Raw genomic sequence first — 24,843 nt, forward strand, 5'->3', positions numbered from 1 at the left:
ACTGACTATGGCACAGTGTGTACACATACTGGATGATTTATGGGGCTTACTGTCAGGGCTTCTCTGTGTAATCACCAGTCTGCCTATGTTAGAGTGCATACATATTGTTAAATATAAATGATATGTGTGTGTGTGTAGAGACAGAGAGAGAGAGAAATTAAACCCCTATGAGCAGAGCCACAAAGATTTATGTATGTTTGTCTCTATCTATCTATCTATCTATCTATCTATCTATCTATCTATCTATCTATCTATCTATACACACATGTGTGTATATATATATATATATATATACACATATATATATATATATACATATATATATATATATATATATATATATATATATATATATATATATATATATACATATATATATATATATATATATATACACATATACATATATATATATATATATATATATATATATACATATATACATATATATATATATATATATATATACATATATATATATATATATATACATATACATATACATATATACATATATACATATATACATATATATACACACATATATATATACACATGTGTGTGTGTTTTCCTCCTGGCAGTCACAATCAGGGATTAGCGACGCTAAGGGCATAGTAACCATGACAACTAGGGCAAAAGCAGCCATGAATGGATGGAGGAGGGGATGAGTTGAATAGATGGATGGGTGGATCATGTGTCTGATGGACATCTGGTTCAAATGTGGTAGTTTTTCAATCCATTATGTCCATTATGTGTGTGTGTGTGAGTGTACACATACACACACACACACACACACATATATATGTGAATGATGAACAAACAACTACTACTGTGTCAAAATCCTTGGCGGGGGGGGGGGGGGGGGGGGGGAGGGGAGTATTTGGACCCACACGAGAACAGTGACTCAGCAGCTTTTTAGGTATTTACACCAAGATCCACAAGCCAGCCTCTAACCATAAGGCACCATAATATAGAGCAATATAGTTTAGTTTGGCTTAAGGTAGGGTAGGAGATTTCATTCTGATGCACTTTTTGTTAAATTAGCGTAACTTCTCTTTACAATCCGATAGCAACCAATTAGTTCGGCAGTTTCGCGTTAAAAGAAGAATTAATCATCTGTGGAAGCTATAAAATGCTAAAAACATCAGCCAATCCTCCGGGTGGACCCTGTGCGTTTAGTTGGCTGGTTGTCACTCTCTTCCTTCTCTGCGCGCACCAGAGAGGTATGTGCATGATGGCCGAAGTCACAGACTGGTTGGGAGGCGTGGCTTCGGGGTGAGCTCCGAGAGAAAGGGGCGTGTGTTTACTTTCAAAATCTGGCTGACTCTCACTGAGTTTTCAAAATCTCCTACCCTACCTTTAAGGAAAGACTACAACTTGATTTAGGTTTGGGTTAAAATACACCCTCTGCAAAGTTACCCACAGGTCAGAGAGACTTACTGCTGGGTACAAAAGAAAGTGTTGTTTACAGATCGTGCTACACAGCACACAGGTATAGCTACACAGCTCTGAGTGCAAATAGCTTTATTGTCAAAAGAAACATTTCAAATGTTGGCTTGTTTACAACCAAATTTCAGCCTTAAGAGCTACAGTGTGAAAGTGAAGTGAAACCAATGCAAAAGTGCCAAAAACTGCAGGACCTGCCCACACACACACCTTTATACCCTACCTAGCAGAACCAAATTTACAGCCTGATACAAGACACTGCTGTGGTCTCTGACAACATTTTAGGTCCCCACCGATCAAATCTATACCCTTCCTTGTGCAAAAGTAAAATCCCTAACATATTTGAACAAACTCACGTGATAGTATTAGCATGTGAATTAGCATCTCTGTGTCTAATTTTAAGCAAGTTTTTCTACTTTCTCTGCACCTTTTCTCTGGCTCTTCACTGCTCAAACCACAAAGTATAAAGGATTGAGATGTTACAGCATGAGCATCAATGCAAAAAATGATTTAAATGATTAAAAAAAGGACATACTACTAATTAAAAGAGCCACATCATGAAGAATGAATGGATGAGTGACACTTTCCAGTCTTTCATGAGGCTCAACAGTTATTATAAGGCTGCTATCTGTTATGTAACCTAATGACTATGTTGCCTCAGTAAGTAAAACATAGACATTGTTTATCCTGTGTAAATGCACCACAGAGAACACAGGCTGGCGTAATGTTTTAATCACTAGAGGTCCCAATCTAATCCTGCATTAACAGGGCTTATGTTTGGCATCACCGCTTATACTTATTGTTATAACGTCGGACAGCGTTGGATGATGTCACTATGAATTCAGATCTTGTGGAAAACTGAGCTCAGGGCAGAAACTATAAACCAAACCAAAAAAAATAACTTAAATATATTTACTTATATAAACCTCTTTGCTTGTAGCAAAATTAATCCTAAGACATGTTCCAGAAAGCTCTTGATGAAGAGAAAAAGAAGTTTTAACACAGTGTCCCGTGGAAACGGAGAGCTCGGGCCGCAGCTATAGAGCTGATGAGCAAGAACGGGCTGTGAGGAACAGAGGTTATGTTGTGTATAATAGAATCTTATGATTTAGAGCCCCTTTCTAGGACAAAGGAAGGCTGGGTAATTGGGCTACAAACCACATCTACTAAACCATGTGTGTGTGTGTGTCCACCAGCTAAACTGCTACAGCCATCAACATCAGTTTCTACTGATGACGCTTCACTTAAACCGCACAACAAACTGTGCAGAAGCATCACTAATAATTGCTGATTTACTTCCGCCCAGCACTACTGCACATACATTAAAATGCACACACACACACACATATCCCTCCTGGGTCTGCAGAGGCACTTCAAAGAATAAGGAGACATTTTAATTTGTGTTAAAATTTTCTGGAGAGGCTCAATTAACCTGCCGCATAAACACAGAAACTCTATGACTCACACTCGATAAGATGTGGACGATGGTGTGTGTGCATTTTGTCTGCGTGTGCATGCAGATAAGCCTTGATAATATATTTTTTTTTTACTGCACCCAAGATTGTGTGTGTGTCAGCGCAAAGTCCAGCTTGCATAATGAGACTGACGCTCTTGTTAACCGACTAACTTGACACGTAGGAAAAGGAACAGAGTTGTTTATACATAACAGATGAACCAAACAAGGCTCCGACTAGTCACTAAAAAGCTATCGATTTGCCTTTTAATCCCTTTGCGTGACCTTGTTTCATTCACAATCACACAAAAAAGGCTTCCAGCCGACCTCAGATTTGAGTGAGTCCTTGCTTTTTTAGTGACTGACCTCACAGAAAAGAGAGGAAGTTTGACGAAGAAACTTTGCAAGAACAAAAGAGAGCAGGATTAAACAGAGCAGAACAGTCAAGGGCACCTGCTTAACAAATCGTTAAATAGTTGGGCTTTATCGGGACTACACGACATAATGATGAATTGGAGAGGAGGGCTGAGGAGAAGTGATGGAAGATAGGAAGTGGAGAAGAGGATGATGTACTGGAATGTACGGAGCAAAATGATGAGGAAGGCCAAGAAAGAGGGCATCTTCAAGCATCAGTGCATTTTCTCATTTTAGAGGGCTGTGTGTGTGTGTGTGTCCATGTGCGTATGTGTGTGCGTCATCAGGGTTCCCTTCCAGTCATCATCCAGAGATCTGCCGCTAAACCAGACTCACAGAGCCACTTTGACAGACTCCAGAGGCCGTTTACCATGCATTATCATTATTGTCATTATCGCCGTGATTTGTATCGCACGATCAAACACCAATGCAAGGGGTCTGGTTGTTCAAGTGTAATTAAATAAGGCAGACCTTGCTGCCTTTTTAAACTGACACACACACACACAAAAACCCATCATGGCGTAGGATGTCAGAGGCAAAAAGGGAGAAAGCAGCGTAAAAAAAAAAAAAAAGCAGACATATTCAGGACATGCGTCGACACCCAATAGCTTCATAACACTTCAAATCTACACTGCACTCTATGTGCCCTCGGTGGTTGTGTGAGTTCATTTATAGTGCATGTCTATGGTAGGCAAGAAAATAGCAAAAACTTTTTGTTAAGAGCAAATTCACCCAGGATTCATTATTTTACATCGTATGCAATGTTATTAATGGTTCGAGAATGTTTTGGTGCAAGGTTCAGAGGGAGATTTCTTCTTTTTCTCAAAAACAATAAATCTATATGGCAACTTGACTCAACAGTAATGTTGCTGCCCAAGTCCTGACTCAATTAACCATGCATACATGAATAAACAAAAAAAATAGAATAAAATTAAATAAATATCTCCCTAAAAAAACAATAAAAAACACACAAGATGTGCATTTTATTTAAGTACTTGCACAACTGCAGAACTCTATCACAAAGTGCACAAAGGGCAGAGATCTAGACTTCAAATCAGTGTAACATAGTAAAATATTAACTTTTGTCTGAACTGCCCGTTAAAGCTAATTAATTAGCCTTAAACCTAAAGAGTGACAGACAAAAGAGGTAAAAAAAGGAATCAGTAAGGTCAAAACTACTATAAAACTGTGCTTCATGCTGTTTATGTATAATACGTATTGCCAATAGATGTTTAGGCTGTACTGCACAAAAATGTAATAAATAATTCATTCTAATACATAAATCACATTGTATTAAAATGAAATATTTAAAGATAAACGTACCATCTGACTTAATAATCCTTGGATTTTTATTCCATAATCCAGCCTTATTCAACACCCTCTCTCTCATAAAGGTCACTTGTTTTGCAAGAGAAACCCTCGCTCTGCCTCTCAGAGCCTCGAGTTATTATTGACGCTCATCTCATTATCAAATTTACAGATCAGCTTTCAGGATGTGGCTTGTTCATGCAGTAAAGACAGTTGCAGAATACGAGTGTAAAACAACAACAATCTTAATCTGTTTCAAGAGCAGGACTGCGTCTTGAAATGAATGCGATCGATTAGCGATTAGCGATTGACAGCAGATCACAGATTCCCTCGAGACGAACATTTAGATTCCATGCTGGTTTTGTCACAGGTATAACAAAAGCCACCTTGTATAAAAAGGTATAAATAAATAAATAAATAAATAAAATGTTAAAAATAGACACAAATCACTAAACTAAGTCATCAGGCACCTCTCCAGATGAGCATTGTTTAAAGCACTTTTTTCCCCCCCAATCACAGCATGAGCTGCATTAACATCCACACTTATTTTTATTAGAGACAACACCATTAATTAGCATTTCTATGTGTTCACATTCTGTCCTGCGAGAGCAAAGAAGACAGCTGGCCCAATTAATGGATGTTGCTAGAAGTGAAGCCGAGTGAGTGGGGAGTACAAACGTCACATAATAATACAGCACAAAAACATGCCTCCCAAATCAACAGCTGATTAAGTGTGATGAATGAAACAGGAGGACTTCTTTTTTTTACTCTGCTGTATGTGTGTGTGTGTGTGTTGCCTTGATATGTGTGCAGTCCAATGCCAGCCAGTAAATAAAGTTATCACGACTCATCATGCAGCAAAGTGAGTTATAAAATACCGGCTGCTTAGTTTAAGCTCTTGCCAAAAAGAAAAGATGATGGAGAGCATAAGTCTTCTGGGACACTGCTGATTTTCTGGCTGAAGGCAGAAACAGAGCGCGAGTATGAGATCCATCAATCCGAACGCAATCTCTGTCCTAAAAGCAGTTTAAAAGCAACATTATAATGTAGCAATATTACCGTCTTCCAGTTATTTCTTATGTCTTTGGCCTCTCTGAGGACATTTTCTCCTTCTAATGCAGCCTGATGTGACCTCAACACACCTGTGCCTTCAAGTGACATTGGAGCTAATCAGCTGGTGGTTTTTCCGGCATGTATGTGTAATGTCAGGCGTAATTGATTGTGCGCTGTGGTTAATTGTCGAAGTGGGCGACACAGGCTAACTGACGCATGCCTGCGTGTAACAGAAGCGTAGCCTACGGGTGCCATGTGAACACTGTGTATCCCCACACTAAGGAAACTTTTGATACCGCCCAATACATAATACACTTGCTTTACTTGGTCACTAAGGAACAGACAGAAACCACAGGTCATAGCAAGACTGCAAAGAGCGATAAGCTCTGTCAACTCTGAAGCCAGCACATAATCATACACTGGAGGCTTATTAACTCTCTGAGTCATGTTTGAGCGGGAAGACGGTAGAATATTACACATCAAGGTGGCGAGAAAAGATGAGCAATCCAACAGAAACAGACACAAATGATTAATTATTAATATACTACTGCTTTTTCTGTATCTGTGTGCGTGTGTGCTGGAGGCTACCTCCTAAAGTCACAAAGTCTGATCCCAGACAATGCAATTAGGCCTCCAAATGATATAATGACAGGGATGTCAGTAAAACGGCTATAAAAACACAACCCCTGGAGCTCTCACCCTGCACAGGCTGTGTAAGTGTGTGTGTGTGTGTGTGTGTGTGTGCACACAAGTCACATCTGTGATAGGCACAACCAATGTCACCTCTAAGCTGATGCCATCAGCAATTTCCACTATTAAAATATACAACTGGACGTTTTTATGTCCCAGACTGCTGCATCCTGGTCAACCAAAAATAATGTTGGCCACACACACACACAAACACAATGTTGTACAGCTATCTTTGTGAGGACACTCATTGACACAATGCATACCATTTCCTCTGACCCTGACCTGACCCTGGCCTGGCCAAAATGTCCTCACTTCAACAGTCTAACACTCAAACTGGTCTTTTAAAGACAGCTGTATGAGAACACACACACACACACACACACACATATGGATTTACCCACCAACAGCTGGCAGTAAACAACAAAACAGCTGCAAGACGTAACGCTTTATCTGGCAACAGGAAGAATAAACACATGCAAATTGCTTCAAGTTCAACTGATTTCAGTACACACACACACACACACACAGTATGGCTGCACTGTGACTAGACAACAGCACATCAACTCCATTTTAGCCTGAAGTGTTACATCTGTCATATACGTCTCCGCTCTTTGCCCTTCTCCCACATTAATAACCCCTCCCTCTAACCCCTGCAGTGGAATGTGAAGTGTTTAGCTGTGTCGAGCTCCAAGGCGTGCCCGAACCTTGTTAATACAGGCCCACTGCTCACTGGGGATCGCAGCCAAGCAGATGCCGGCGTAACGCATTACTCCTCTGGCAAGATTTCTCTCTCTGTTCGCTCTCTTTCAAGATGGTGGTTGGGTTTTCTAAGAGATGTTAACAGACACTGTCTGTTAAAACTATAAACCTAACTGTAACAAGCTAACAAGCTAGAGCTAAAAGTCGTACCTCATCCTCCTCATCACTATTCCTCCACAAAGTTTTATGGTATCTGTTTAACCTTTATGAAGCTCAGTGCTTGGATGGCCTTCAATATCCTATCATCAATTATCTTTTAAAAAGGAGCCCACTGAGCTGAAAACCAGTACAAATTGAAAAAATATGGAACAAATTTAGACAATATTTTAAAGTTTAAAAGTGAACAGAAATCATAAGTCTTATGATTTGATCAAGAAAGTGTTTGCAAATACTTTTTGGCATTTATTGGTACTTGGAAACAAGGAGAACACAGAACAGATGGTTGAAGACAGTGTCAGGTTATTTAATAAACTCATATTTGTTCCATGTTGCAAGCTTCGACAGTCTCAGATTTGTTGTGAATATAAACAAATCTTGAGGCACAATCACACACCTCTGCTAAGCCATCCTACTGTATACACACGCCTAGTTCTTTAAATCCCATTTACCAAAACCCCAAAGGGAAGGGAAGTAAGTAGAGCAGTTTAAAATGATAGGATGCGTCTCATCAAGAGGTGAAATGCAAACGGCCCCCGCAGGGAGGCGAGCCAAGAGAAAAGGAAACATCTCAATCTAGGAAGAGTGGAGCAGCTCAGAATGTAGAAACACGTCCCCCCCCCCCTTTCTTTCTCTCTATCTTTATGCCCTCTGGCTCAGAGGAGAGTTCAGTGAATTTAGCAGGTTGAAAGGCCTCACAGGAGCAGTAAGTCTACTAAGGAAAATGTGCTCCCCCATAACAGACGGACACAGAGGAAGAAATGGGAGCAGACACGCATGAGGAGACTTCCCCTCAATCTGGTATGACTGAGTAAATATAAATCCATACTCTGACAAGGGAACTACAGTTAGGGGAAAAAATCTTTGGAATTTAAACAAATCATTTTTTTTTCTAACTGTATATCCCCTTTTTTCAAAATTTATAGGCTGGCCAGTCATATTTTTTTTCATGAATTGGGTCGAACTCGCCTTCACAGCCAGTTCCACTCAGAACCAATCCGAACTGTTTATCTAAATTGGGATTGGTCTTTATGCTCTGACTCGCTGCTTGCCTCATTCAAAAATATCTGCAGCATTGCTAATAGCACCGTTGGCTTTTAGGTTTTTTTATAGCAAAATAGACAACAGTCATTCACCGGTGTACCTACTCCACTGCGCGCCATTTTGGATATTTTGTTTGACAGTAGTCTGAAATACTTTATTGATCCCAGGGGGAAATTGTTTGCATTCCAGGTGCTCCATGTATACTCAAAAAAACTGGTTAGAAATATAAAATAAGGTATAATTGTGAGAGTAGCATAAAAATAAAACCTAACAAAATTCTAAACATTAATAAACATTCAAGTTAAATGTGTCACATTGCCTAATTTCTCTGATTGGCTGTATGTCTATCTATGTGCGTTTATTCAGGTGATACCTCCCCCTGGAGATCCAATGTGAACCCACAGAAACCAACCAACTCTTTGTATAGAACAAGAAAAGGAGTTAGGATGGCTGGCCATGCTACAATCTTTATGCTAACTGACCAGTGAGAACAGTTTAAAGTACAACAAAATAGACCAAGATCACTTCCTTCCTAGCTGTCTGCTTTCATAACATATAGGCTATTTCTTCTGGTCCATCTCCATTTGATCCCTTCCCTTCCCTTCTCCTATCTCTGTAATTGTTTTCTTTCAGATGGTTCTTCGCGTAGCGCTCCGATCTCCACCTCATCCAAGACTGCACCACCACTACAGTGTAGACTCTTGGGTTGCCCATATTTGTACCTTCATTATTCCTGAACACATTCTTTGTTCTCCATAATATGTGGTAGGGTGTCAACATGCTATCAATCCATAAGATTGCTCTGCAATAGTGTCTTAGTATCATGTATTACATTATCAGACAACAGTGTGAACATTTTGTTTAGCTTCATTATTTTCTCTCATTCAGTTTCTTTCGTAGTATAGCGTCTCCAACTTCAACAAGAATCTTCTATTCTCTTAATTAATGTGACCAGCAGTCACTTAGCAACCACAACTACTCAACAATAACAAAGAAGCTTGTGTGTTCCACTTACATAAATCCAAGCATAACGCACAGACATACATATAAGTGATGAGCACAGCACATCATCACCATGAAAACACAGAAAGAAGAAGAATGGGAGAGTAAATTCAAATTTCAGACTATGTGTGTGATAAGTGCCTGTAAGTAGAGGGGCAAGCAAAGCTACATAAATCAAGTACAAGGTCAGGTTTGTGAAAGCGAGAGATGCAGCAGTTGCCATGCCTACAACATGCATGTGCAAACACAGAGGCTTTACAGTAACACATGCCACAAGGCTACACAGCCCTTCTCTTTCCCATTTCATCGACTCGTAACCCGCACCGCATCACTCAACAGTAGCCCAGTAGGTCAAAAAGCTCATCATGTAAGCTACAATCCCAGCCTACACACTCTAGCCACTGCTAAATGTTTAATCAGTCTTGGGAACGTTCAACACCATCGCTGTGCTGAGACAATCTTCTGATTAAAGGCAAAGATGAACTGCATGTGAGGGTATAAGCAGATTAGCCACAGGTATTACAACACAAACAGTGTACGTTACACACATCTTCCCCAAGAGTGTCAACTGCTGAAGTATTCATTCACTTCCTCCTTTTTTTGTTCCGAACTGTGTCGACCATAATTGCATCCACAACTGAGGTGCGGCCTGCTGTTTCACCTCCTCCCTGAGCTCCACTCCTGCAGTCCGCCATTGACAATTCCACTCTTGACAATTCCCCCGTCTCTCTCTCTCTCTCTCTCTCTCGCCGCTTCGCTTCGCTGTGCCCTCATGTCACCCGGCCACTGAGGCACAAATAGCACTCGCTCAGCACCTAGCTGCTGTAAAAAGCCATTATCTGCATTAGGGACCAGCAAAAAAAGTCACTGACACCAATGGAAAAGGCACTACCTCTTTGTGATTGCTGCCCTCAGGCTCAGTAGGTGGGAGTTCATACAAGTGGGAATCATTGTAAGTGCACAACCACACAAGAGGCAAAACCGCATAGTAAATGTTGCATAATACTCAATTTCATAAAGTGCAATACATATTCCTATTAATCATTATCTAACTGACTAATCAGTCAAGTTTTAACCAAACACGACTCCACTCATCCGTCATGATGCTGAGTCAAAAGTCCCACTCTGGACAATCCAGGGGCATCGTTTCATTTATCTCCTCCTTTGCTGTGTTTGTGCATGTAGCTTTCTTTCTGTTTTTCTGCCAAGTTTTCTCTCATCTTCCTTCAGCTTATAATTAATAACGGCACAGTTCCAATGGCTGCCCTGCGCTCCCCTTCTTTTTTATGCCTAGAACAATAGCTGTGTTCTCTCAAATGTGTCCTCCCATTTACAGAGCACAGTAAAATCATGAATTATCCAATTATTATTAGCCCCACTTGCTTTTGCTGAGGTCAGACAAATATTTAATGTTGTAATCTGTGGTAACAAGGCCTTAAAAGGAGGGCCAGTGTTTATCAACCGACCCTGCGCGGAGTATTGGCTGGTTGTCACTCTCTTCCTGCTCTGCGCGCACCAGAGAGGTACGTGCATGATGGCCGAAGTCACAGACCGCAGCAAGTCTTCAGGTAATGCGCGTCCATGTGACTGGTTGGGAGGCGTGGCTTCGGGGTGAGCTCCGAGAGAAAGGGGCGTGTGTTTACTTCCGAAATTTGGCTGACTCTCACTGAGTTTTCAAAATCCCCTACCCTACCTTTAAGATATACTGCAACTATAACCGATTTTCTAATGTAGATTTGTGGGCTGGGTGTTGACACTGCCAGGCCTTTGTCAATCAAAACACACCCACACATTCTCTGATAAAGCAGATATGGATTTTTCAGACAAAAAGGTGTTCACTGAAAAAAAAAATGAGTCAATTCCATTTATACAGCCACACAATTAGAAAGGAGTCCTTTCATCCGTCCATGTAAAAAGGTGTCCTTCTTTGAAGTGTTTCCTCATTGATGGGAGTGAACAATGATGCATTACAGTTTGCAGTGGGTCATTAATTTTCAATTTCACACAGAAATATTGGGACACTTGACCTCAAAAGCTCTGAAAAGGGGTAGTTTAACTCTTTCACTGTGACCCTGTGCTGTTAACTAGGAATGGTTTGACTTTGTTAGACCACTCTGACTCCATGCCTTAAAAGACATTTGCCAATTGGGAGGATTTTTTTTATCTTTATCATGGACATTACCATACTTTAATGTGGGTTGCTGAGGCAAAGATGTACGTAGGTGTCAATCGCTGTGCTGATGATGTGCCTTCCCAACTGTTTGTCGCCTTTATAGAAGAAGAGGTTCCCCATCAGGCCATTTATTTTAGCTGTATCTAGGCCCATAGGGAGGCACACAAAAGACATCTGATATGACAGTCTTGACTGATGTGCATCTATAGAAATGAGATTGGAATTGAATTTCAATCCACATCAGTGCTTCAGATCTGATTTGCTATTTCACCAGACTTTCTAAAAATCAATCTGGACACAACGTGGGTATGTTAAACCGGTCTGGCACTCTGAACAAGGCCTCATTCTCACTTTCTTCGAACTTATGTGGTAGTCAGTCGACCGTCTCGCCACGTAAAGAGTGTTATTCCAAATTTTGTTCTGCCATTTTGAGGCCGGGATTCTCAAAGTTATTGTTTCTGCTTTTTGAACAGATCCTCTTTTCTCTGCCAGGCGCTCTCAAGGGCAATGAAGTCGACGTGAACTGCTGCTAGAAACAGGCCAAAAGCCTTGCTTGTGTTCAAGCAGATCACAGAAACACTGGCTTACTGCCAGGGAGTAAATTGCCGGGTAATATCATCCCCGATGCGATGAGACGGATCAGTTGAGTACCCTCTCAGGTGACTGTGCACTGCTGTCTGATCATCCCTTCAATACACCTTGCAGAGATTTGTACTCAGTCCATAATGAGAAGTACTTTTAGAGTCTCTCAGATTTTGCAAAAAAAAAAAAGACAAATAATGAGCTTAAAAAGGGTGAAAATGGTGGGCCGCCAGCGTTTCTTAATGCACTTAAAGGAGCACAGGAGTGACAACAATCACACTGCCTGTCAAGGAATATGCTAAGGTGTGTATTCCTCAGCTTTTTGCACCATGAAAGAGAGGAGCTAGGAGGTGTCTCATTAGCGCTGCGGTTGTTTCCCCTGGGACTGACCTCTCCTAACCACCTCCAAATCTACACACAAAAGTCTCCTCTTTTTTTCCACCTTTACCTCTAACCCCTCTCCCTCCCCCTCCTCTCCTATTTAGGCCTACTGGAGCCAGATAACTCCCATGGCTAGAGTAGATAACAGCAGCCATTATCAGATTCCCAGCATTTAAACAGCGGCTAAGTATCGATCGATGCAGCGCCGGGTTACAGCTGCCCTGCCTGCGTGGTGCCACAGCTGTCTGGGAACGTGTGCACCTCCAACCATAGAGATATATTTAAATCCATATTGATATCTCAACAGAGTAACATTAACAACCACTACTGTGGAATGGCAGCAGGCTGTTAGGAAGACTAACCCTAATTAAAAGGATTACGTAAAAAATGATCAGATTACTGGAATATTCCCCAATCAATTAGCACATTATAACATGTAATGCACATCAACCCAGCTCTGCCAAGGGCTGGGTTATAATCAATTCAACTATTAGCACAGTCACATTGTCATTATATGATCAGGGATAGACCAATCCAACATACTGAATCAGAACCAATATGACCAAATCCAGTTTTATTTTCAGGATTTCTATTATTAGCTGCAGTATGTCAGTTCCGTCATGGCAGCCTGTTAAGTTGTTTAGTGACACAGCAATTTCTAGCTTTCATAAACATGAATCAAGTTGCAGTGTGGTGTGCTGATATTGCTTTTCAGGCCTAGATATGATCTCAGCATGCAATGCTACATGTCTGCTGTCTCTGTGACTTTAAGTAGAAACTAGTATGGGCTGTTCATACAAGATAAAAGGCCTCCACAGGCTTCCTGAAGAGCTGTTTGTGCACCTTAGCACAGGTGCCATGATCAGACAAATGATAGATAAGAAGACCCTGTTGTACCGGACTGATTTTAACATAAAGGTATAAGAGGAACAAGACTGAAGTGGTCATGGAAGTGCAGCTTTTAGCCCTTTTTTTTTTTTTAAACCACACAACCTGCCACTTGCTTCTATTACCCAGCGGTGATGTTACACAACATACACTGTTTGGTGAGATATTAAATAACACACACCTGCAGGTGCTGGAAAAGAGAAGACAGATTTCACAACTAGAAAGGTGGAACATGTGATTTGTTAAAATAAACCTTGTGATATCATAAATACTGTATAATATTTATATAAGAAGCTTGTGTCTTTTTGCCATCAGACATTAATGGCTTTGACCAGCGAGCCTTCAGCTAAAAACCCTTCTTTTTCCCTGTAGTCACTCTCCTTCAGTCACAGCACATTGTTCTGAACTGAAAGAAAAGACGATGTGCTCTTTTAGTGCCTCTTCTCCCTTGAGAACGAGGCCAGAATAGCCAGAATAATAAAAAAAAGGAACACTTCCTTGTCCTCTGTTACATGACTGGAGAGCTTTAGTGCACACAGGAGGAAACAGGATCACGTTTCAGGGCTGGACAATGAAGCGCAAGAGGCCAACCAGGAGGCAGAAAGGGCTGACTAAGTGATTTCAGTGCATTTCTGTATGTGCGGGGAAGAGTGTGTGTGTGTGTGTGTCTGTATGATGGGTTAGCATGTAAAAGCAGGCCAAACAGGGACACTCACTGTTCTGCCGGAGCAGACGCACAGTGACCGGACAGCTCGATCAACCAACCTCGCTCAGACTGTATTCAACACTCTAAACTCCAGCCAGGAAGGCTGTCAGTGCAATTGTTAGATGAATAAATCAACAGTCACACTTTTGTGAGTGTCTGGCACATAGAAAGAGCACAAGGGCTTGATTTTTTTTTCCCCCCCAGAGAAAATGGCTCAAAAATGAAAGATTCACTTGAGAATTTGCCCTTTGATGAAAGTCGCCTTCTGCTGCTCGCCTTCATAGAAAAGCACTGACAGAAGAATTCTACGCAGGACTTGCGTCCAAGTCTAACTGCAGGTCAAGCTGCACAAATACTGAGTTTGTAGTTGTGTTTGCTGAGGTGTCAATTGTTCCACGTACCTTGACAGCAGTTGTGACTCCGTCCTCAGTAGTGCTCTGCCCATTCTGTCAAGAAAACAGATGCGATAAACAGTCAGTGTGTGTGAGACAGTGCACGCATCACGTGTGGTTCTGTGTGTGCAAAGGAGGAAGAAAGAAAGAGAGATACAAGAATATTTGCAAGACTGCGTGGGCGGCAGCAGTCCACTGTATCCAGCACTTTGCTCCTCCGCTGGCAAACCTAATAATCTAAGGCTGACACGCAAATGCACATCCTTTGTCCATTCCCCAGTAGGTAAGTCTTGTTGAAAAGGGTAATCATTGTTATTTGGAAAACAATTCCTTGCCGTTGGCTATTGTGGAAATCAACATGGTGCTCATCCAGCTAACTTTTAAACATGCGGTGGGATATCACTCAGATTAGATGCGCATCTCGCTCGGTTGCACACAATAGCAGAACACCTGGTGTCACCTGTCATGTAATGTTTGAAAAAGCTGGGGTCAGTGTAATGTCAGGTCTAATTATCATCACCTGCCAGACAGCTGCACACACGCGACACAAATAAGGCGAACCGTCAAACTGGATCATGGCATTCAGAAGTTCAGTGGTGGGAACAGGTCTGAGGTCTAAGGTAAGTGGATCCATCATAACCATTAATTATTTATTGTGTGTAAATTATGAATTATTATCACACACCATTATATGCAGAGGCATTAGAACTAGTGATCAAGCTTTATTTAGTGTTTGGGTTGGTGCCTGACTTTGAGTCATGTTAAAGTAGTGCCTCAGCAATGTAGTACTACACGTAGTGATGCCCTGATAATATAGTCTAAATTGGTAGATCATGCAAGAGATAAGGGGGCTGTTCTATTATCTTAAATTCTATGTTTCTAACACATGCTATGCAGCAGCACGTGCAGCATATCGGACATGACAACAACATCACAACAACATGCAACAAGCCAAACAGTCAGCTGTATGGAGGTTCACAGTTGCTATGCCAACAGCAATTATAGTTGCTTGTTAATTCAAGTCCATATACTCAGGTGGTACACAAAGCTCGATAAATCAAATAGAACTCAGTTAAACTTCTCAGTTACATTAACTGCGTATTTATCTTCTCTTTGATCCGCTTCTATGTGTGTGTATGTATATATTCTTTTTCTCTGTTGCTGCCATGTGCGTGTATGTGTATATAAGAGTTTTTGCTTGTGTATATTGTATTTATTGTTATTTGATATGCTGCTACTAAAACCTAATTTCCCTATGGGATTAATAAAGTAAATCCTTATCTTAATCTTAAATTATACTACATCCTACACTTCCCATAATGCAATTTTATTAAGTGCAAATGGTGCAAATTTTTTTTCTACACCAGACCTCCTTCAGGATTACTTCAGGGGGGGAACAGAGTTCTCCTTCCTAGCAGCCCAGACAAACTATGGGGCCTGGGGGAACCGTTCCTGTAAACAAGCCTGCCCCAAGTTCCTTCAGTGAAAAAACACCTCCTGCGTTAAGGCTATAATGAACAGTACACACTGCACACTCACAGATAATCATAACCGAATCCTCCCAAACAACCCAAAAGCACCATCCTGCCTCCTTTCCGCTTCTTTCTTTGTTTATCCATTGCAGAGGCGACCCTGAGGTTGTACACTTCCCTCCTTGCCCTCTTCCTCTTCCCTTAGACCGCACAAAATAAAACAGGCAGTCAACACAATGACAGGCAGTGGCCTTAACAACCAAACACAAGAGTGTCGAGACACTGAAGGAGGCACAAGGCAGCAACAGCAGCTACGCTTTTGTGTACTGAACAGCAAGAACACAGACTGTGGATCTAGTTTCCTGTTGCTGTAATACCACTCAGTATATTCTCCGCTGTGCTGCGGGACTGTTTGCCAACCAGACGTACTGTACATGCTTTTTTTCCTTGCTTCAACTTTAACAACCAGCAACAGCTATAAAACTGAATGGCAGCAAGACTGCGGGCATTTTTACAGAGCAGCAGTTCATCAAGTTGGACTTTAATCATTTTCCCAATGAAGGCAAATCAATTTACCCAAACTTTGCCAGTCATAAAAGTTATAAAAGCTGTAATGTAAGGCGACATGGGAGGAATTGGAGAAATGGAAGCAATTTAGTGCCGAGGTGCTAGTTTGAAGTCAGGCACAGAAGTGCTTAAGATGTGACCATCTGAAGGGAAAATGAAGAGAAAGCACAGTGTGAGACAGGCGACAGACAAATTTAATATAATCTCACTCTCAACACTCTGACCCTTTCATTTCATTCCTCCCTTTAGTTTAGAGGCTGCAAATCCAGTGGTGGGAAATCCTAAGTGTGTAGTGACTTTATGTGTGTGTGTGGGTGTGTGTGGTCAGTATTGTCTTCCTGACATTGCTGCTCAACACATTTCAACCTCATTAGCTCTGCATGGCTGATCCAAGTAGCCCAGTTAATGGTGCTTTCCCTCCTCTGGGCTTCCTCAATAAGAGCGCAGGCATGCACGCACACACATACAAACAGCCTCATAAATATGCTCAAAGTCAAATACGTTATTAAACGAGCATAAGTTCCAAATAAAAAGAGAACGATGTGCTTTCTTTTAAAAAAAAAATGCAAACACACACAGAAAATACATGTTTACTGAGGCTGAGCTACTCTCAGGAACCTTTCTGTTAGCGGGCAAAAGTAAACTATCTCAAGGTGCTTTTGTGTGTTTGATAAATGAATCAATGTTTTAACAGTGTGATTAAAGGAGCTCGGCCCTGTAACTAGGCAACTAAGAAATACAACTGTTTGTGACTCGGACAGATTTTCCCATAATCTGATTGGACAAAGTGCATTGACAGTTCCTGGTCAATGCCATAAAAAGAACAAAAACTAGTTGTATTTGTCTTCTACAGTGTGTGTGTTAGAAACCATGGCATTCTAGACAAAACCTTCAAAACTGAGAAAAAACCTTCTTAGTGCACCTTTTGAGCAGCGGGTTGTGTTATCACATGCCCACCCTGCCTTCTTCTTCTTCTTCTTCTTCTTCCTCCTCCTCACATTGCTCTGCTCAGGTGTTCAATAGGTCACACCCAGATTAGTTGCAGCTAAGCCATACGAGCACACGCAGGCACACATACTCACAACAAGTGTGCGATTGTGCGCTGGTGACCACGCCTGGCGAGTAAAACACACACACACACAAGCACACATTCCGTTTGTTAACCGTATTTGGGCAGGTCTTTTTGTTCCCTTTGGTGTCTTTGTGCAATCCTGCTCTAAGTCCTGACATGTAAAAGTCCAAAGGTGTACACTTTTACTTTTTATTTTCCTGCGTCTTGTCTCACTAAGCAGATACAAGTACGGATCTGCCCTCACAGCTGAATTTAAATAGGAAAGTTAGTGGAGGTACAAATGTGAAGGCAGTGTGAGAAGTGATGTGAAAGGTCGAGCAAGCCATTCCATCAGCCCAACAAACACACCCTCTCTCCTTCAAGAGGTTCTTTTGACACCTCCAAATTCCTAAGTGCACGTTGCCAAGGAAACAACAGAACAAACAAAGAAACTAGCACTGCAACAAGCACTAGCAAAAAGCAGTGGGATAGCAAACTGCTGCTAAAGGTGACATGCAGAAAAGACTGTGTATAAAGAACACATAATGTCACTGAGGAAGTTCCCCATTGTAGGACAAATAAAGGTTTTCTTAATCTTAATCTTAATCTTAGAAGATTTTAGTGTCACAGGGTGCCGCCATCTTCCTTAATCTGCCTACATCCTGCCTTGGCCACTGCGAAAAATGGGCAAAGAGCCGAAGCGGGTGGGGCCTGCAACAACTCCAATCTATCACAAGATTTCATATGCATATCTTTAACACAATTTAAATCAGGCAAGATGAAAACCTAAAGAAAAGCTGAGGTTTGTACCTGTGAACATTATAGACTGTATATAAAGACAGTGACCACATGGCTGCACCTTAAACCTCTACTGCGACTCTAGTTCCAAGATGACACAAGATATTGTGGCCTCACTTTTGTCAAATGGATGAAGATGGACCCCTGTCGTCCATCTGTATACGCTGTGTATGGAAGACATCTTCTGCTGTTAATTTGGGATTAATATTAATATGGAGATCTACACATTTGTAACATTTGGCTTCAAGTGGCCGCGAGACAAAACTGCAGCTTTTGGTGTATGGCTTCATTTCACAGCACTGGAGGATGGAGCCATCACACCAATTCTATTACTATTCTACTCTTTTTTTTTGTTCTGTCTTGAGGGGTTATGGACATGAGTCTGTCAAATAAAAGAAATCAAATCACACACAGGACAGCGAGGAGATGTTTACTTAAAACTGACCAAATGTCTACTGGACTAGAACAGCTCACTGTACCTCAAATCCAATACTGGGAATCTGCATTAACTACATACTGATGAGCCAGAACATTTGGAGAACCTGAATTAAACACATGCAGGTGGTGGTGACTCAGCTAGGACAGAAAATTTGCTCAATTCCTTTATCAGAGATGATTCAATGAGGGGAAGTTCATTCATGACAGATATGGCTGAAGGGTTAAAACCCATTTTCTGTATTGTTGCTTTGCTGCAGCATCAAACACAAAAGGCACTTTTTTTTCCATTCATGACAACTTCTTGGCTTCCAAACACTGGCACAAAGACCTTTCATCAGCTGATGCACTGTAGCACATCATCCTCTGCTGCATAGAGATGGTAGTTCTCAGTATTCGAGGTGGGCTTTTATCTTGTAATTTTCTACACTCCTCAACCATCCGAAAAGTACGTCTGTCTGCCTGTCCCATCTGTCCACATGACTCCCGCGGCTGTGCCTCCCTGTTCACTCACTCACCCCCAACATGTTCTCTGGCATGGCCCCCACTCTTTATGCTCAATCAGTACGAGCCCTGTAGCCGTCTCTCTCGCTACCATCGGGAACCAAAGTGTGCAGCTGGCTGGTAGGCTGGTGACAGAGATAAATGGCAAAGTTCCCATTCTAACTGGCAGCGACTTGTGTGATCAAATGAATTATTATGAGATGCTGGATTTCAGGGGTCCAAGGAAAAAAAAATGCAACATATAGGCTGATATTTAACATATGCATATTAGGTTTCATCGTACACATTTAGTGCACAGGGATGCGATTATTAGAGAAAGGGAGGGTATTTTCACAGCATTAAACTTAGCACTCTTCACAGTCTCCGCACTGCCATCTGTTCAGCTGTGATATGCTACTCGGCCAGCTCACATGCTGCAGAATACTGTAAATAGTGGAGTGTGCTGAACAAACTATGACAGTATGATTATTTGTTTGTTTTTTTTGTTTTTTTTAAATAGGCATCAGTTTCTTTTTTTTCCCCACAAATACATTCAGGTTTTTCATTCATCACGCAGCCCTTCAAAATGAACTCATACAACTGTGAAATGGATGATCAAGCCCTCGACCCATCCTTATAAACCAGGGCTTAAGTTTAATTTGATTTTGGAAAATTTTCTTTCAAATCAGACTGATTATCCTGGCTGAGAGAGACAGAAAAAAAAAATCGCACCTCATTTCTGATCTCTCTCAAAGCTGATTGAGGACACTGTTTAATATTGCGCTCAGAGCTATTCATTAGCGAGATCAGACACACACACAGGGAACAAGGGTATCACATCGCCTGCCTCACCTGCTAATTCAAAAGAGACACACTGCTAAAGTGCTGCACTGCAAAACCAGTCCAATAAAGTGTTGTGCAGCAACCTCCATCCTGTGCCACTAGTTGCTTCTGCTCATCATCATAATGTGGTAGTTGAATATTCATGAAAACAGCAACCAGCTTATTTAAGGAGGCAGCTCAAAGGTGTTCAGGAATAATGTTGCCACTTACAATTTTTTTTTAAGATTAAGATTAAGATTAAGATTAAGAAACCTTTATTAGTCCCACAATGGGGAAATTGCATTTCTTTCACAATTCTAGAAGAACTGAAGTGCATTATGGGGAAAAAAAAAAACAATATATAGATATGTACTTTGGTAGAATACTGTATGAAATACTACATCAGAAACTTATTCTGTTGGGTTATAAATTCAAAAGGTCTCCATGTGCAGCTCTGTGAGAGAGACCATAGAAAGCACTTAACAGGTGAAACCAGTGACAGAGTGATGGTGGAGCCTGTCAGCTGAGTCTTATCTAATATTTTACATTTGTGGGGGCCAAAGCAAGTGAATGGATCGTTTCCCCTGACATGTCTGCTGGGAAATAAGACATACTATTTAGAGTTTAAAACGCACAGTCCCTTTACAGGACATACATTTATTAGTGATGTTTCAGTTCAGTTGCAGGCATGCTGCTGCTGCTGCTGCTGCCACCACCAAATCGCGTCATTGGGTTAATGCAATCTTTAATCACTTGGAAAGTAGAGAGCACCTGGAATGCGGATGTTTTGTGTTGCTATTCTAATATCTTATTACCTCTGTTTCCAGCTGCACCAGTTCCATGGTGGGCCATGGCTCGGCGATCTGAGCAAGAGGCATTTTTCACACGATTTTTTTTTTTTTTTTGTCTCCCCAAATGTGTCGGTGCCGCTCTTGTCAAGTAGTGCAGGTCTGTGAAAAAGCTCCTCAAGTCCTCCAGTCCCAAGTCCAGTCAGAGCAGATTTTTATCAGCACTGACTGATCAGACTCGCATGCAGAAGCCACAGCTTCGGAAACAATAGTAATCCCTCGATTCTTGACTTCGGCGTCGTTTGGCCACTTGTGCGTAATTGTTGAAAGTAATAATCCAGGCGAAAAACCGGCGTAAACAGCGACGGCGTCCTCCCAGGTAAGCGCGGTGGCTCCTCAGGATTTGAAAGGTGGTGGTGGTGGTGGTGGGGGGTGTTTGACAAGCCGGAGAGAGGAGCGTTGTAGCCAACAGTGTGTGTGTGTGTGTGTGTGTGTGATCCAAGCTCCTCTAATAAGCCCCGTGCAGGAGTCTAATACCACCTAAAGGAATTAAACGGAGTCCCCGCTGTCTTTGCAACCGACGCACTAGCAGATCTTAACGTCTTCCTCCCCGTGAACCTGTGATTTCTCCCGGTCTGAAAAAGGGGGGGAGGGGGGGGAGAGAGAGAGAGAGAGAGACTTCCCGGTGTCCGCCAGCTTCCCAGCAGTGTGTGTGCTGTACGCGCAGAGACCTCGCTGTGGCTCTGTAGTACGAGCAGGCTCTAAACTCGAGCTGCTATTGGCAGACTCCACACCATTTCATCCGGCCCCCTTTTTTTTTCCTGCTCGTTCTGCCCAAGTGTGATCACGCCATCACCCGGCTGAGAGGTGAAGTGCAAATACGTAATGCAGACTTGCTTTTTTTTTTTTTTTTGTAAATTTCTTTGATGCTCGTGGTGCAGCAGGTGCACCAGTGACAGAAAGCTGTCAGTCAGGAGCACCTTAAAGCACTAGGAAGGGTTTGCATCAATTCTTGTAAAACTGATAGAAAAGTGCAGCTGACTTTCTTTATTTCTGTCTGGACTGCTTTTCCTAAACTGCATGAAAATATAGACTTGGTGCCCACATTTCTAGGTCTAAAAATGACACAGATATTACATAAGATTTTTTGATTACACAATAAAATATGATGTAAAGAACAGAAGAGTCCAGAATAGACAAGGAGAGAGTAGAATGTAGGTCGTGACTGGTGCAGTTTGTTTCCATCCGGACATTAACATTGATGCAGCACTCTTTTCATTGACAACAGCTCTTATGCCGGTCCTTGTAATCTTCAGTGATATAATACACCCCTCCACACTTCTCTGCTTCATTCACTGCCGAGTGGCAGAGAGCAGTGAATGTTTTTTTTTTTTTGTTTTTTTTTTGCTCTTGGCCATGCTTTGGTTACTATTGGCAACTGGAGGGTATATAGCCGTCTTTGGCTTTGTAGATCTGATAAATATTTGATTCAAATTATGACAGAGGATGCATGGCAATTGACAGAGGGATGGATGAAGTGGAGCGGGACAGCGGTTGATGATCTGACATTTTTTTGTGGACGTCACTGTGCAGAAGCAAAATGCTGTTATGCTGTTATGATAGGAGTTGTTCAGCACGTCACTCCTGCCAGCTTTGTGTCAGGTTCAACACTACAGGGATCCTTTCCTCACTGTCCATCATGTGCCACATTCATTCATGTCTAAAGCACTGCACTGCAGATTGTATTCATACATTTATGATTTATTAAAAATGAATGCTGTCTACACACAGCCATCTTCACATGTTCATCTACTGTTTCTTCCATCACAGCGTTGATGCGGTCTGAGGGTGATGTTAACCTTCCAATAGGTGGAGAACTATCCATCAGTACTGAGTATGTATTATCCAAAGTCACACCAACGCCCAAGATCACGTTAAACCATCCATTTGTCTTCCAGGAACCGCTGAGGGAGAACCCATGACATCTCATAATGCTAGATTGGTGTTTGTTATTTAGCGCAGGCCGTCCTCCTCCTCCTCCTGCTCATCTCTCATCCTCCCTCTTCTCATTTTTCTTGTCCATTATGTGCAGGGCAACAGCCCCTCTCTAGTCCTCGGCAAGGATGGATGGATGGATGTTCTCTGCGTTTATGGCTCCTGCTGTATACTATGATGAACTTTCTTCATGAGCCTGCAGTGACACAGACCACAGAGGGGCCATGCCAGGCCTTTTATGGGCAGATCAATACAGGGTGAAATCTTTAGACTCACACTGATGGAGACTGTTACATGTACAGTACATGTGTAAGGAATGTCTCCTGCTATTCATGATGCCCCAGTGACATCACAAGTGACAGCAATGACTCAGAGCTGTCTCCCGCTCTGTAACCCCCCCCCCCCCCCCACACACACACACACACACACACCTTCAGCTTAAACAGAACAATAAAAATGCAAATACATGTGTACTCCAGTTGTGAAGTGGAAGTCAGTTTGGAGGTAAGATTCTCGGTATTCTGTTCATTGTTTATGGCTCGTAAACAATAAACACCATCCACAACCATTTACTTTTACCTGTTTTATGGCTTTTGAGCAGCTAATTCTGAAGATGCCTGTGTGTGTTGTAGAGGCATTATGCAATAGATGTGTGACTATATCTAAAAATACATAGCCAGTATTCAGTTTTGCATGCCATTTCCCAGTTGAAGTCTATTTTTAGCGCATAGCTTGGTGATTTATTGGAAACACAAAGTGATTATTTCCATACAGTAAGTCCATTTATGAGAAGGTTCATGGCTATTTTTGAAATAGTTTCTTTCTTTCCTGAGGTATTCATTTATTATTTTGAGGTATGAAGTCACTATTTTATTTATATTAAGTCCATGTTTGAGAAGGATTCATGGTGATGAGCTATTGTTATGCATTTATTTAATGTCAGCATGTTTTATGTCATAATAACTTACAGGATCTTCATTTTTGAACCCACTGGGCTTCCATATTTTCCTATTACAGCAACATTGAAATGCCTCTTTTATCTTTGAAGCAAAATGTTTAGGTAATACAAGCGATTCATCTGTTGATACAACAGCCACAAGGAAGTGATTCCACTTTAAGGCAAGAGAGCATTCAGGACATACACAGATAAAGCACTGATGACTATAAATGCAAATGGATGTGGTACTACTATATACAGCATCTTACTGTACTTCATTTCAGTCCTAAATGTAATATTCGGTGTGTCAGGTTTCAGCAGAAGCACTTTCAAACCCTAATTTCTTTTTAACCGAGCCGAGCGGAGCCCATATAGTCTGCCGTGCAAAGGAGAGCATCACAGAGCAAATTAATTAGCTGCTCTATAATGGAGCAGGGGGTAATTATCCAATCTCTGCTGACAGACTATATAGCATGACAGTGTAATGATTCAAGAATCACTCCAGGTCTGTGCCATACAGAGAATGATGAACGAATAGCGTTATTGTATTTCAAACATGACTGGAATTATCATTTGTCACAGAAATGGCTAACAGCACAGGGTGGCTGCAGATGAATGGGGATCGATTTAAATCAGGGAGAGAGAGAGAGAGAGAGAGAGAGAGAGAGAGAGAGGAAAAGGGGAGCCAGGCTGTATTTGACACCATAAAACATGTTTTCTTTTTGTTGGGTATAGTGCTCTTCCTTCTAATGCACATCCTGCTGACATGGTGTTTTAAATGGGTGCGCTGTGGAGCAAAAGCAGCATGTTGAGGCATGAGTTTCTCAGGTATTTGGGATGGGTAACAAGGCAGGAGAAAGGCTGTAAAGTACATTCAACACTAGGGACGACACAAACACACAGCAGTATTCCAGTTACTGATAGTTACTGATAGATACTGTTAAAATATATCAGACTATTGTTCTCTGTATCATATTGAAAAAAAAAAACAAATAAAAAATACCAATAATAAAGTCTCTTTCACTGCAGACGACTGCACATGACGGCG

The 24,843-nt window shown here is 41.5% G+C and overlaps 1 protein-coding gene across 1 annotated transcript in view; it reads right to left on the reverse strand.

Annotated features, from left to right (window-relative positions):
• Positions 1–21,582, reverse strand: part of rps6ka1 (ribosomal protein S6 kinase a, polypeptide 1) — a 39,443-nt gene extending 17,861 nt beyond the window's left edge. The window contains exons 1-2 of the mRNA XM_028396226.1: positions 20,891–21,582; positions 14,457–14,501 (exon numbers count right to left, since the gene is read on the reverse strand). Of these exons, the coding sequence (XP_028252027.1) occupies positions 14,457–14,501; positions 20,891–20,953 (108 nt within the window). The 5' untranslated portion in view covers positions 20,954–21,582. The remainder of the gene's footprint in view (positions 1–14,456; positions 14,502–20,890) is intronic.
• Between the last annotated feature and the right edge of the window lie 3,261 nt (positions 21,583–24,843).

The sequence above is a fragment of the Parambassis ranga genome, chromosome 22, assembly GCF_900634625.1.
Source record: "Parambassis ranga chromosome 22, fParRan2.1, whole genome shotgun sequence".
In the NCBI taxonomy this organism is placed as follows: Eukaryota; Metazoa; Chordata; class Actinopteri; family Ambassidae; genus Parambassis; species Parambassis ranga.